The sequence below is a fragment of the Eutrigla gurnardus genome (assembly GCF_963514095.1).
Source record: "Eutrigla gurnardus genome assembly, chromosome: 6".
In the NCBI taxonomy this organism is placed as follows: domain Eukaryota; kingdom Metazoa; phylum Chordata; class Actinopteri; order Perciformes; family Triglidae; genus Eutrigla; species Eutrigla gurnardus.
The window spans coordinates 10,166,019-10,178,721 of record NC_139920.1 but is presented as its reverse complement, the minus strand read 5'-3'; the positions used below and the strand labels follow the sequence as shown (position 1 = coordinate 10,178,721).

Below are 12,703 nucleotides of genomic sequence, written 5' to 3'. Positions count from 1 at the left end.
TTTATGTTAATATTGAATCTTTTTTTCTCTAAGTGGGATCTCTGATGATCATCATTATTGACCATTAACCTTGAATCAGTGTTGGAGTTGGTTTAAAAATCACCTGTTCAAAATGTTAATCCAACTGACGGAAGTGTTATGGCTCCACCTCGTGGTGAAGAAATCAATCACTTTCATTTGCAGAACTGAAGCTTTATTTACTGGTGTGAGTAAACCACATTACTTGCTGTTGTTTTATTTAAGTTATTTCTTATTACCTTATTATTTCTATTCTCTTGTCCTCATTTAAAGATTATTTTAAAATAATTATTTGTATTTCACTTAAAATGCCTCTTGATTTTATATTTACAGTTGCCATGTTTCTTTTTGATTTATTTTTAAGATTAGAATATCTTTGGGGGATTTTTTTTTGCTTTTTATAGAAATGTGCATGCTGTTGATGACGTCATCGGTATGTGCTGTGCAGTCTCCCCTCAGTCCATTTGAGGATTCCTGCAGAGAATCCTCTGCTTTATGAATTTGTTCATAAAGTACATTAATCTTGTAAAAAAAAACATGTTACTCCTTCTCACTTGTTTATCATCTCGGTAAACATCGTAAACAAGTTTACATGAGTCGTCCCCTGATGCAGAGGCGACTGGTTAATTTTTTTTCTGGGGGGGGCACTTTTTGGGGTAACAAAAAATGTAATAATGCAGGGAATACAAGAAAATGTGCTAAATGTGCCGTTACGTGTAATCACCAGGAGGGTATGCTACACCACAAATCAAAGTTTTCTTTATATAAATGGTGCGATCGCAGCATATCGAGGGCTCTTCTCTCCGTGATTAGGGTGGAATCTCTGTGTAAAAACGCCTACAGTCTCTGAGAAGGTGCCGTGAAGATGTTCCCTGTGAAGAGCTGGTACAATCCCACAGCATAACGGCTACTATTGAACTCTTTATCACTGTAGATGAGTGACCATTTTCATTTACATTTCTCATCTTTCTCCATGACTCACCTGTTATTTACTCCTACTCGCTGCCTTCAAGGTCAGTCGCTTAGCGGTTTTTATGGCAAGCAGGTCAATGAAGGAACCATTTGCTCTCTGCTGTCACCAGTCAGCTGGGGGTGTAAAGGGTAACGGCTTGGTTGCAGTCAACCTGCACCCTGCGGTCTCCCATCTCTTCTATTGAAGAGGATACAACTGGCCCATGTCAAACTTATAACGAGAGTTAACGGCAAAGATCTTTGCACCCCAAACCGGAAATACAGCATCTTCCGTTAACCTTAGACAGCGTTTTTAATCACATTTTATTGCAGATCATACATTTTAGTTACTGTATAGGCTATAATATTCAATTTAAGAATCAGATTACGGTTTATTGGCCAAGTGAGTGTAAAAGGAATTTGACTTTGGCTTTGGCTTCATGTTGCTTGCTTATATAGTAATATAAGTAAAAGTAATTTTAGAAAACGTTTTATTGAGTGAAGGGCTATTGATTCTGCTTCATGTGGGACTGCCCTAGCGCCCTCTATTGACCAGCCACCACTGCCCTGATGGCCAGCAGAGATAATGCGAGTTTAAGGCACATCAGCATTGGCTTCACTTTCAGAACTTGAGATTCTGTGTGTAACACCAGTTACATTCCTCATTAATAAACCTACAGTGTCTTCACTGTAGAGCGTTAATTGATGAAGTGAATCCAGAAGTGTTTTTTTGGTGGGGAGGGGGGATCTGGAGGAAAGCTCGCCCAGGGCGCCAGATGTGCTCGATCCGGCCCTGCGTCCCCGGTCCGGAGCTGGACCTATCGGGTGTCCCCCCGCGGAGCAGCTGGCCGGAGGGGAGGGGGAGTCTGCCCCTCAACTGTGTCGCTAAAATGCAGCGCTAGTCATGACGCGTGACATGTTTCCACGCGACGTTAACGTCGACCCACGCGCGTCGGTAGTTTGGTGGCGGCAGCAAGCGGTGACGTGTGAGGTCAAGCTGAGAACTAACGGTATCCGTCCGTCCGGTAAGGCTCTATGAATGGCTTGTTGCTTGCTAGCGCAGCCGGCTAGTACTGCTGACCGGCTGCCTGTCATCCGGTCCTGTTGTCATGTCATGCCTCCAGCCGGTCCGAGGAGGAGCGGCGGCGCTTATTACCGCGGCTAACACGCTATCATCAGGCAACGTTAGTCGAGCTGTGTTAACGCTAGCTGCCGCGACAACGTCACTGTGGTTACCGCTACTTTCTCGGTTTTTCTCTAACGCTAATTGTTTCCTATTAGATAAACCAGGTCACACAACAACACGCAATTGAAAGTCCATGCAAATTAAATTAACTCGGCTAACGTCGGTGGTTAAGCTCATTCCTACAGACTCACCGCTGCTTTCAGCGAATGCAGGAGTTGGTTGGAGATCCTCTTACTTTCAGGCTCCTCTGGCCAAATGTGGTGGTCTGTTTGCTTCCACAGTGATATTGTGTGGAAGAGCACAAATGGACCTACAGGTTGACCTGAAATCATGCACGAAGAGAGGAAAGAGAAGAGTTATAAAGTACTTAAAATATTTTAAAGCTGCTCTCCACACCGATGTACAAATTTGAGAAAGACATTTTCACTAAGCTTCAAACAAAGTTTAATATCTTACTAAAGATTGTATGTTGAATAACAGCCTGAATGTAGGAAAGCTATGGAACATTTTAAAGTCTGAATGGAGTTTCGTCGTGAATGCATGAATGACCAGATGGCAGCTGAAATAATTTGTCAGGTTTGAACATTTGTTGTTTGTATGGAGGAAGGTTCAATGTAAATGTTGATGGTATTAAAGGTATGAATGGGGAAAAGTAAGAGCACACATGTCCTATTTGAGCTGAACGTTTGGATGTTTGATGGATGAAATGTGGATTAGTCTCAGTAAGACCAGCCCCTAAAGAGACACATTTTAAGTTTCAACTTGAGGTCCTCTCCCAACTGTTTTGAAGCATTTGAAGCAGAATTTGAAGCATTATCATTATTGCTATAGAAAACGCCCAAACATTTAAAGACAAAACTTACTTACATTTAATTTATTGTATTTGTATATAAAAACAAAAGTTATAGTGAGCAGTTCACTTACAATTTCGCAGGACATGAACACTATCAATGAATCACAGCACCATCGTTCTGTTCCCTCCTGCTCCGCCGATGCTCTCCACATTGTTTTCATAATGTGTGACCTTCAACGGTATGTCTAGCATCGGGAAATAGCCATGAAAGTAAATTGGACGTGATCTGTAGGTAATGAGCTGAAACATTGTTGGTCCTTTATGTCTGACTGAAGGAAGGCACAGCTCTTATGAAATCATCTAGATTGCTAAAATGTCTTACTCCCACTGTTCTTGCTATGTGTATGTATTAAGCCCACTTTTATTTAGTAAAATATACATTAAAGTAGGCATGGGACAATACGAAAACTTCATGTCACCGTTAAATAATTGCTACCTGCCTCCATCCCGACACCCAGGGTGGATGACTAGAAATTGAACACTTCCTCATTAAAAAAACAGTGGGTGAATTTGACACTCCTGTTGAGTGGTGCAGGCTCTGTGGGGGGTTGTAGTAAGTATCATCAAACCGTGTATGACTACAGGACTAAGCCGTTTATCGTTACCTCTTCAAACAGGCACCCGTGTGTGATGTGGCATGTTGCCTAGCTGGAGATGAGAATGAAACCCAATCGCAGCTTCTTCCTGGGCTTCTGCTCCATGCTGGCCCTGGGATTCCTTTACTACTCGTCGGGGAGGATCACCTTACGAAGCTGGGGCCGCAATTCATGTGAGTCTTCCTCTGTGGGCATAATGTCATATACACTATTTATTAACTCATCTCCTACACAAGTCACTGACACAGGCGGGAACTTCTGGTTCTGAAAAGTGAAGCCAAATATTGAAGTGCCCCTAAACTTGCATTCTCTCTGCTGGCCATCGGGGGGCGACTCCTCTGGTTGCAAGCAGTCTGATTACATGGAAGTCTTTGAGAAAATGACCCTACTTCTCACTTGATTTATTATCTCAGTAACAATTGACTGAGTTATATTTATGTTGCATACAGAAGTTATATACAGTAGCAAAATATTTATTCTTATAAAAAGATGTGAAAACAGTTCGGGATATTGTTATTTCATTCCACCAGGAGTGTGTGTTCTGGCACTATTTTAAGGTTTTTATAACAAATGCCTGCATCAGAAACAACTGGCATCACGCCAGGTTCACACTGGATGTGGAAGCGCTATGTCAATGTCTCGTGGTCCTGTCTGCCTGTGTGTGTCAGTGTGTGTCTGTGTGTGTGTGTCAGTGTGTGTTTGTGTGTGTGCTCTCTTTCTGTTTAAAAGTGTTGGATGCATATAGACAGCCTGGTTTAAATATAAATAAAAATACAGGAAGTATCATGTGATTTAAAAAAACAGACCCACACATGTCGCCATTCTTTCATTTATTTATTGTTTGATTATTTGTTTTTCACTAACACAGACAGTCACTGAAGAAATAAGTGCTCTCTCTGTGAAGAAATGCAAATTGTTGTTTCTTAACAAAATGTGAAACGATTCCAGTCTGTTTAAGTACCAGTTTAAGAGTTTGAAGCATATTTTGATGATTATCAGGATAATATCATGCATAACAGTTATTTTGGTCAGGATAATCGTGGCATGAAATGTTCATATTGTCCCTTGCTTAGTGATAAACAAGTCGTGTCTAAAGATGGAAACGCCACAAAACCAAACCCACCATCCAACAGAAGTCTGCCACCGACTTGACCCACTAAGACTCGCCAGGTGTAAACTGCTACCACAGTGCGGAATTGATCAGATCAAAGCTTCATTCACAAGGTTGACATTGAAATGATTATTATTAATGGCTTATAGAAACATCTGGAGTCTTACAGACGACACAATCTGACTTCCTTTTGCAACCAGAGAAGTTGCCCCCCTGCTGCTTCAGCATTAACTTCAATGTTAATGGAGGTTTCCACATGGATCCTTCTAGCTTGTTCACCACTGACTGGTAGAACTGGGCGATTTTTGTTGATTTAATTGATTAATTTGCATTTTTACTTTCCTACGGTTTGCGAAACGCCTGAACCGCAAAATCGCGATTTTAAAACGGTTAAAAAAATGAGGTTTAAATTGAAAATTAGCCATTACTTTGAAAAAATTGAGATTTTATTTTTATGCCAGGTTACTACTGTGACCTCACGTAGCTTGGATGAAGCTCAAAATACATTATTTTAGAGAAATGACACAATGAATATAGTAATTTATGCACACTTAAAGCATTTTGTGTCCTGGACTTCATGATCCGACCTTAACGCTCCACTAGTGTTGTCTCCCTAGATCTGTCTGTTCTCTGCTGGTGAAGAGGTGTGTGATGAAGGGAACTTAGTTTCTGTAAAATCCGCTGATGTATTCTGTTTGACATTAATGTTGTTTACATTAAAAACATTGAACAATAGGGGGTCAACAACTCACTGTCTGAAAGCACCTTGGACAACTGTGAGTGAAACAAGGCATACTCAAGACATAAGACTGTCATTTAGAGAGTCACAATAGAACAAGTCTTTTTTGGTTTGAGATCAAGGCTTTCCATCCCTTAGGGCCTGTGTCCACATCCTGTCTTTCTATGAGCGCCAGCTTCTTTTTTCAGTGTGTGTGTGCAGGCGCCTCCATAAAAAAGTGTTTTTTTCTGAGTGCTCCTCCTTTTTTGTGTGTATGTTTAGGCAAGTTGGTTCATCTTTTATAATCATTTGTTCATTCTTCAAATGTGATGATTTTGTCATTGATTCTCTGTTTTAATCAAATGTTAATCATTGTATCGCCTGATTAACTTTGGGTTTTGTGCTGTTGATCAGGAAAAACTACTACTACTACTTTTATGGCACTTTTCATTTCTGGCACATCATGTATCATATAAATAAATCAATAGACTGTCAGATTGTTGGCTGCAGCCCCGTCTGTTATGAGTTTTTTTACCAGATGGGGGAGCCAGTCCGTTTACTTAGAGACGGGATGTTTCATCACTGGTTTTAGTTTGCCCAGCTTTCTGCACTGCCTCTTTAGTGCTTACATGTTTTGGACGTCCATCCTACACGCTAAATCCACAATTATTTTGACCGTATGTTTGTTGTTCTTCTGGTGAACATCTTTTTCTTTTCAGTCTTTTTGCTGCAACTCAAGTTCTCTGTATTTTCAGAGTATTTTAGAAGCAACATTACTTCTTTTTTCTTTTTTTACCTCCGGCACATCAGCATTTGCTAGCAATTTGGGAGATTGATGGTTTGGATGTTTGTGACCTGCTTGGCTTGAGATGAAGACTTCACTCAAAGTTCATAAAAGGTTTGGTGGAGTTGAGGCTGGTGCTGAGGTTTCTGTCGTTTATGTCCATGGATTAGAAAGTAGAGCCAAACAACAGATTGTCATTGAGTTGAGTTATTTTTTGGGACATTTTTGCCTTTTATTGAGAGAGAGTAAGTGTGAAAGGGGGAGAGAGAGATGGGGACGACATTGCTGAAAGGGCTGTTGGTTGGATTCGAACCTGGGGTCGCAGCGGTGAGGACTTAACCTCGGTACGTGGGGCACCAACTCTACCCTTGAGCTATCCTGGTGCCCCGTCATTTAGTTAACGTAAGCTTTTCCTGAGTCTGTAAACTTTTGGCAGCTAGAAAAGAGAATATTCAGCTGTCTGAGTGGATTGTATGGGTTTTGTATCACACATCCGACAGTGCAGTGGTGCCATGGTGGATGTGGCTATTCCATAATCTGATTTTAGAGGTGCCATAAAAACCTCATTCAAAGATGGAAAATGGAAAATCAGAACTGAATTTTTGTAATCAGTCATCAGTCTCATACATTTCTAAGCAATTCCTTAATTGTGAAGAGGTTATAGATGCTGCAGTAGCATCGGTTATATCGAAGCTGGAGACAATATCTTCATTGAAGAGTAAAGAATGACTCCTTTTCTATGTAGAAAAGATGCGCTGCTAGAAATTCAAAACCATGGTTTTGGGAAGGCCCATCTGGCTTGTGCTCTCTCTTACGTCTTGTTTTTCTGGCGGTTTTGAGTCACATCACTCGTCAATGTCATCACTTCCTTCCTGCTTAGATGGCGGTAGATGTGGTAGGAGCGGACAATAAAAGGTAGATATTAGTAGTTTTTAATTAGGATTAACTATATAAAATTCAAATTAAAGTAAGCCACAAACTGCTCGCTGGCTGCAGAGTCTTTCTCTGAGCTGGTGTCTGTATCAGCACAGCTCTAATTAACGACCAAATGTACCCATAAAATTCAAAGACATCACATAAACTCAAGTACCACAAACATTTTTAAATAATTACATTTTAATTAATTGGAAAACACATGTAAAGTTCCATTTTCTGTAAAGAGAAGAAAAGGACAGACACAAAACGAAAAACAGTTAACATGAATCAATTTTCAAAATAATCAAAATATATACAGAATTAAAAGGATCCATGTACACGTCTTAAAATCTCCACCCACACATCCTCTGATAAATTCTCGTCCAGATCTTGTTCCCAAAGTGTCTTAATGGAATTTAAAGAGTCAATACGCAATAATTGAATATTATATTATTATAAAAAAGGTTTCAAAAGGAAATCCAAACCAGAGTTGTCGGGAAAAGTCACGAACCTGTAGATACCTGAAGAAGTTCTGTCTGGGAAGTGAGAACCCATTGGAGAGCTGCTGAAAAGAAGCAAAGGTGTTATCTATAAAAACATCGAAATTAGACCATCCCATAAACCCACTGTCCATTAAGGAGGGAGGAAAAACATGATTGGCAGCTAAAGGGGCATGGACAGAGAAGGATTGTAATCCAAAATAAAATCTGAAATCAGACTATCAACTTTGCGAAAAAAGGACTGGGGAGAATAACCGGGATACATTGAAACAAGTAAGAGAGTCTCGGAAGGACATTCATTTTACCGAGTTAACCTGCGCCGCAACCAAAGGATTTGTAGGGTGATCTTAAATGGTCATGTAAATCTAAAAGTAATCTAAAAGTCATGTAGAGGGAATTTACAAGCAGCCGTGTTTAATGGTAGTAGTTCACTCTTGTTCAAGTTAATTTATAGCCAGAGATTTGACCAAAAGATTCCAGAGTGGCCAGATGTACAGGAACAGATTGGGACAGATTGGAAACTTAAAGAAGAAGGTCATCAGCATAAAGGGATACTTTTAACTCAACATAATATCTGCAAATGTCAACAATACGAGGGATAGAATGAAGCACAATCGAAAGAGGTTCTATGGCAATTGCAAACAAGAGTGTACTCAATGGGCGGTGAAGGAGGTGAAAATAATCTGATTGTTTATTGTGTGTCCTGACTGATGTTTGTGGGGAAGAATACAGTAGCTTTACCCAGGAAAGAAGGTTTGAGTATCAGTACTGAGATATGTAGGCAGGGTATCATATCACAGTCAATATTTTGGAATATTTATCCACCAATGGCTGCAAAGCTCCCCCCCCCCCCCCCCCCCCCCCTTCCTGTCATCTCCAGCTGCTCCAATGAAGGCTTAAAACTAATCTTTAAAAAAAACAAAAACTGCTCACATTTGGTTAATATGTACACGTTGATGCAGATGAAACCTGTTTACTTCAAAGACAGCCCAGAGTTATTGCCCCATAAGAAAGACAGAGACAAAAGGACAAAAGAACAAAAACATCATCTGGCCAAGTCAGCTGTGATTACAGTTTAAATGTTCCATCATTTTGTGCAAAGAAGACACCTTTGAAGTCGTGGTGGAGATGAGGACACTCAACAAACTGGTATCTATTATGGATGATCCTGAGCAGCTTCTCCACCATCAACTGGACAGAGCTCTTCCTCTAGCAGACTGACTCAGCTTCACTGTCATAAGGAGTTTTTTTCTGCTTTTTCTATAAGGTTTTAATATCATAATGACTAATTTGTATTTGTGGTAATGTCAAGCACACAGAAATGGTAATAATAATAAAACGGTATAATCAGGGTTCCAACATCAACCTACTTGTCAAGCACTGTTTACAGTGAACGATTCTGCAAAACCAAAACTAAAACCATATTGGAATTCTCTGTTCTTCCTGATGTTTTGAAATTAGTTTTTTTGCTTTTTAGTATTTTTGCATGGTAACGACAGCAACACTTTACTTTGGCAGACTGGACTGACTTAACACATTTGCAACTACACTTAATTGACTTTAAGTAAATTAATATCAACTTGTTTGTAATGAAATTACGTCAATGTCAGACAAATGTCTGTGAAATTTTAAAATGTATATTTTTTTCTTTGTGTAGTGTACGACAAACAAGGGTTCCTTCTGAAGCTGGATGGTAGACTGTGAGTATACATTATACTATTTATACAAGAATCAGTGTATCAGTGAGGCATAAGGTGCCATTTGTGTAACATGTACTGTATATATAGTGTGTGTGTGTGTGCATATTTAACCGTTGACCGTTTAACCGTCCTCCATGTCTACAGGCCGTTGGAGCTGATGTACAAGTACGGAAATCTCAGCGAGGGAGCCTGCAAACCGGGTTTTGCAGCTGCCAAGATGACGGCCATTTATCCAAAGTAAGAACAAACAATGAAAGTGATTTTATTTGTTAAGAACACGTTCTCACTCCAACACATCAAATAACACAGCTTGGTCAGCGCTCCAAAGCTTCAAACTATGACGTGTATTCTGTGTTCCCTCTAATGTCACTTTATCACATGTTAGTGATCGTGTCAATACACGCTTGTTACATACATGGGAAACAGCAAAATGATATAGAGGACAAGATAGAAGACTTTTATTTAGCTCATCTGTAAAATAAAAAACACTTTGGGACACTACACGCCTCATTTTATCCGGACTATTAATTATGTTTCTGCTGTCGTACAATTAAAATGTGCCAGATTAACGGTGACTGGTGGACTATTCAAAATAAATCTAATCTAATTTGTAATAAATACTATCCTAAGATAATCTGTTGTAATTCAAGTTCCCTTATGCTGTCTAAATCTTTAATTGTGAAAGGTAAGAATGGAAGGAGCGGTATACACTGCAGTTGTCACTGTGGAGGCAATAAGTGTATTTTCCACCAGACTACAAAACTACAAAGTACTTTATGAACATTTGTGTTATGATGCTCTACTCGCAGTAAATATTATTTATGGATTTGTCACAATCACGCTGCTCTCTCTCTACTCTGGTCCATCTGTCATTTAACCTTCAGCGCAATGCATGATGGTATAATATAAAGCTTCGTTAGTGACCATTGGTTGTCAGTTATCGCGCTGGTTGATCCGAAATGAGCGGCAAAACATCATTGGTTGGATGATTAATCTGGACCTGTGTGAGTGGAGAACGGACCTGGAGTCGGTGCAGGAAAGCGTGTCGGGCATCGTTTTGGCTTTTTTCGTTTTTGTGGTTCCTGAATTGTAGGATGCTTTGAGTCCACTATATAGGGTATAATAATTATCACTAAACGTTCAGACAGAACTACAACATGGAGAACTCACGATCTAGTGAGTAGTTAGTGATTTCTGACACTCGTTAAGTTCTCCGAGCTGCAGTTATCAAACCCAATAGTTGTATTTCACTCGCACAGTGGTGGTATAAAGCTGCCTGACTCTGGATTGATTTAGACTTTCTCTGGATAAGCAACAATGTATTTGATAATGAAGCTTTGACACAACAAGTGGATCGACGGATGCTCTCACTGACATCAACAAGGATGAAGTCCCACCCTCATATTATAGCTGCATTGCCCAGGGTTCAGTTCACTTAAAATGAGCTACACAACAACGTTATCACAATGTGCTCAAATATATTCTTATTAAGTGAGATTTTGGCTAAGAAACTTGAATACATCATTTGTTTGAAGGAGATGTTTTCACCAGTTTGTTTGTTGAAGTAATCATGGTATTGCTACATCTCTCATGGTAAAGTCTACCCCCTGTGCTTGTGGTGCTCTGGAAATCCACCTTATTCACCTTCTGCATGCCTAAAAACTGGCCTGTCAAATAGTCTCTGTGAGCTCAGAGTGGGATGATAGAGGAAAGATCCCATTTCTCTCCATTATTAAAGACCCAAAGAAGTGTCCACACTGTGAAAGCTCTTCACCTGCTTATGTTTTCAGCACTATGTATAAAACAAGTCTGAAGACGCAGTCGTCTGAATGAGCCCATCTTTTGTGCTGAACTATTTTAGTCCTCTTGTGCTCCGCTGTCGTCCCAGTGCGTGAGAAAACCTCAGGCCAGTTCACTTACCTACTTACTCTCAGAGCACCGGAGACACGCAACCCTCCAACCCACCAGGGCCTTCAGACGGCAGCCCTAATGAAGTGTGCTCACAGAGTACCGATACTAACATGTTAAAACAACATGGAGGCTTTTCTTCGGCAGAGAGGAGTGGTGGAACGCCCAGAGCATCCTTGACCCATTTATTCTGCTCTGGGTCTTTGCTCAGCTTGTTCCTCTGCAGCAGCTGGCACATGACTGCTGCAAATACAATGGAAACTGTTTCCAGGGGACACGGAAAGGTGATGCACACGGCTGAAAATCAACCTTGTGTCTGTAGTCTCTCAATCATTCACTACTCCCAACTCACTATCCAGGGAGTTCTATGTAGAGGACTCATCTGTAAAATAAAAATAAACCCAGTTTGGGATAATAACCGGGTGTAAAGGTGAAGTCTAAAGTGCCTTGAGTGGTTGAAAAGATTAGAAAAGCTTATAGAAATGCAGGTGCAATTTCTCTGCTCCGTCAGTAATTGAAACATCCCTGATTAATGGTGGCTGGTTTTTTTGTCATTTAAGCTCCCCTGCTATAACACTCATTGATTTGTCTCATTTGTGCTCATTTGTTTTTGTTTCTACTCTCATTTTTCCTTCAGCGCAATGCATGATGGTATATAATGCTCGGTTAGTGTCCATTGAATGTACACTACTGTCAAGATAAAATGTGGGATACTTTGAGTTCACAATAACTACTGACAACTACAACATGGAGGAGTCACCATACAGTGGATTATAGTGACAGAATCCAAGCTTTAACCTTTTGTTTGCCGTTATCCTAAAATTTCATATAATCTGATGAAATACACAAAATCAAACGGATACAGTCTAATATTATGTTAGATGGTTGTGGTGTTAGTATTTCAGAACCAGCGACAGAGGAAAAGTTGAACTACCTGCAGGATTCTCTAACTTGACTAATGTAATTGGGTCAGAAGATCGGTGAATCCCGGCTCCTCCAGTCCGCATGCCGTGTCCTTGGACCAGATACTGAACCACATAATTATGAAGTGTGAATGAGATTAGCTCCTGATGGGCAGGCGGCTCCACTGCTATCAGTGTATGAATGTGTGTGACTGGGTGAATGTAGACTGAATGTTATAAATAAAGAGCCTTAAGTAGTCAAAAACACTAGAAAGTGCTTTAGAAATGCAGGTCCATTTACCAAACAGATGATGTAAACTGTTTTATCTAGTTCATAGAAGTACAAGACATGTCCTAACTTATCCAATCTTATCTTATCTTGTCTTGTCCAATCTTGTCTTAGCTTATTTGATCTTATCTTAGTATAGACAAAAGGGCAACACGCATCATTAGCAGCTAATTTCTTAACCGTGTTGAAGTGTTTTCATTTTAATTATTTTGTAGACCTTCCAACACTGGCTGATTAGCAGCTGTTTTGTGTTACCAAATCAGAGCTCATTT

General features: G+C 40.1%; 1 protein-coding gene across 4 annotated transcripts in view; it reads left to right on the top strand.

The window, feature by feature from the left end:
• The first annotated feature begins 1,832 nt into the window (after positions 1-1,832).
• st3gal3a (ST3 beta-galactoside alpha-2,3-sialyltransferase 3a) overlaps positions 1,833-12,703 on the top strand; it is a 31,971-nt gene continuing 21,100 nt past the window's right edge. For all 4 annotated transcript variants that reach the window (XR_014597250.1, XR_014597251.1, XM_084010842.1 and 1 more), the window contains exons 1-4: positions 1,833-1,994; positions 3,626-3,777; positions 9,290-9,332; positions 9,477-9,569. Coding sequence is in view for 2 of the 4 variants with exons in the window: in XM_084010842.1 (XP_083866968.1) it covers positions 3,663-3,777; positions 9,290-9,332; positions 9,477-9,569 (251 nt within the window). In the remaining 2 variants the exon portion in view is untranslated. The remainder of the gene's footprint in view (positions 1,995-3,625; positions 3,778-9,289; positions 9,333-9,476; positions 9,570-12,703) is intronic.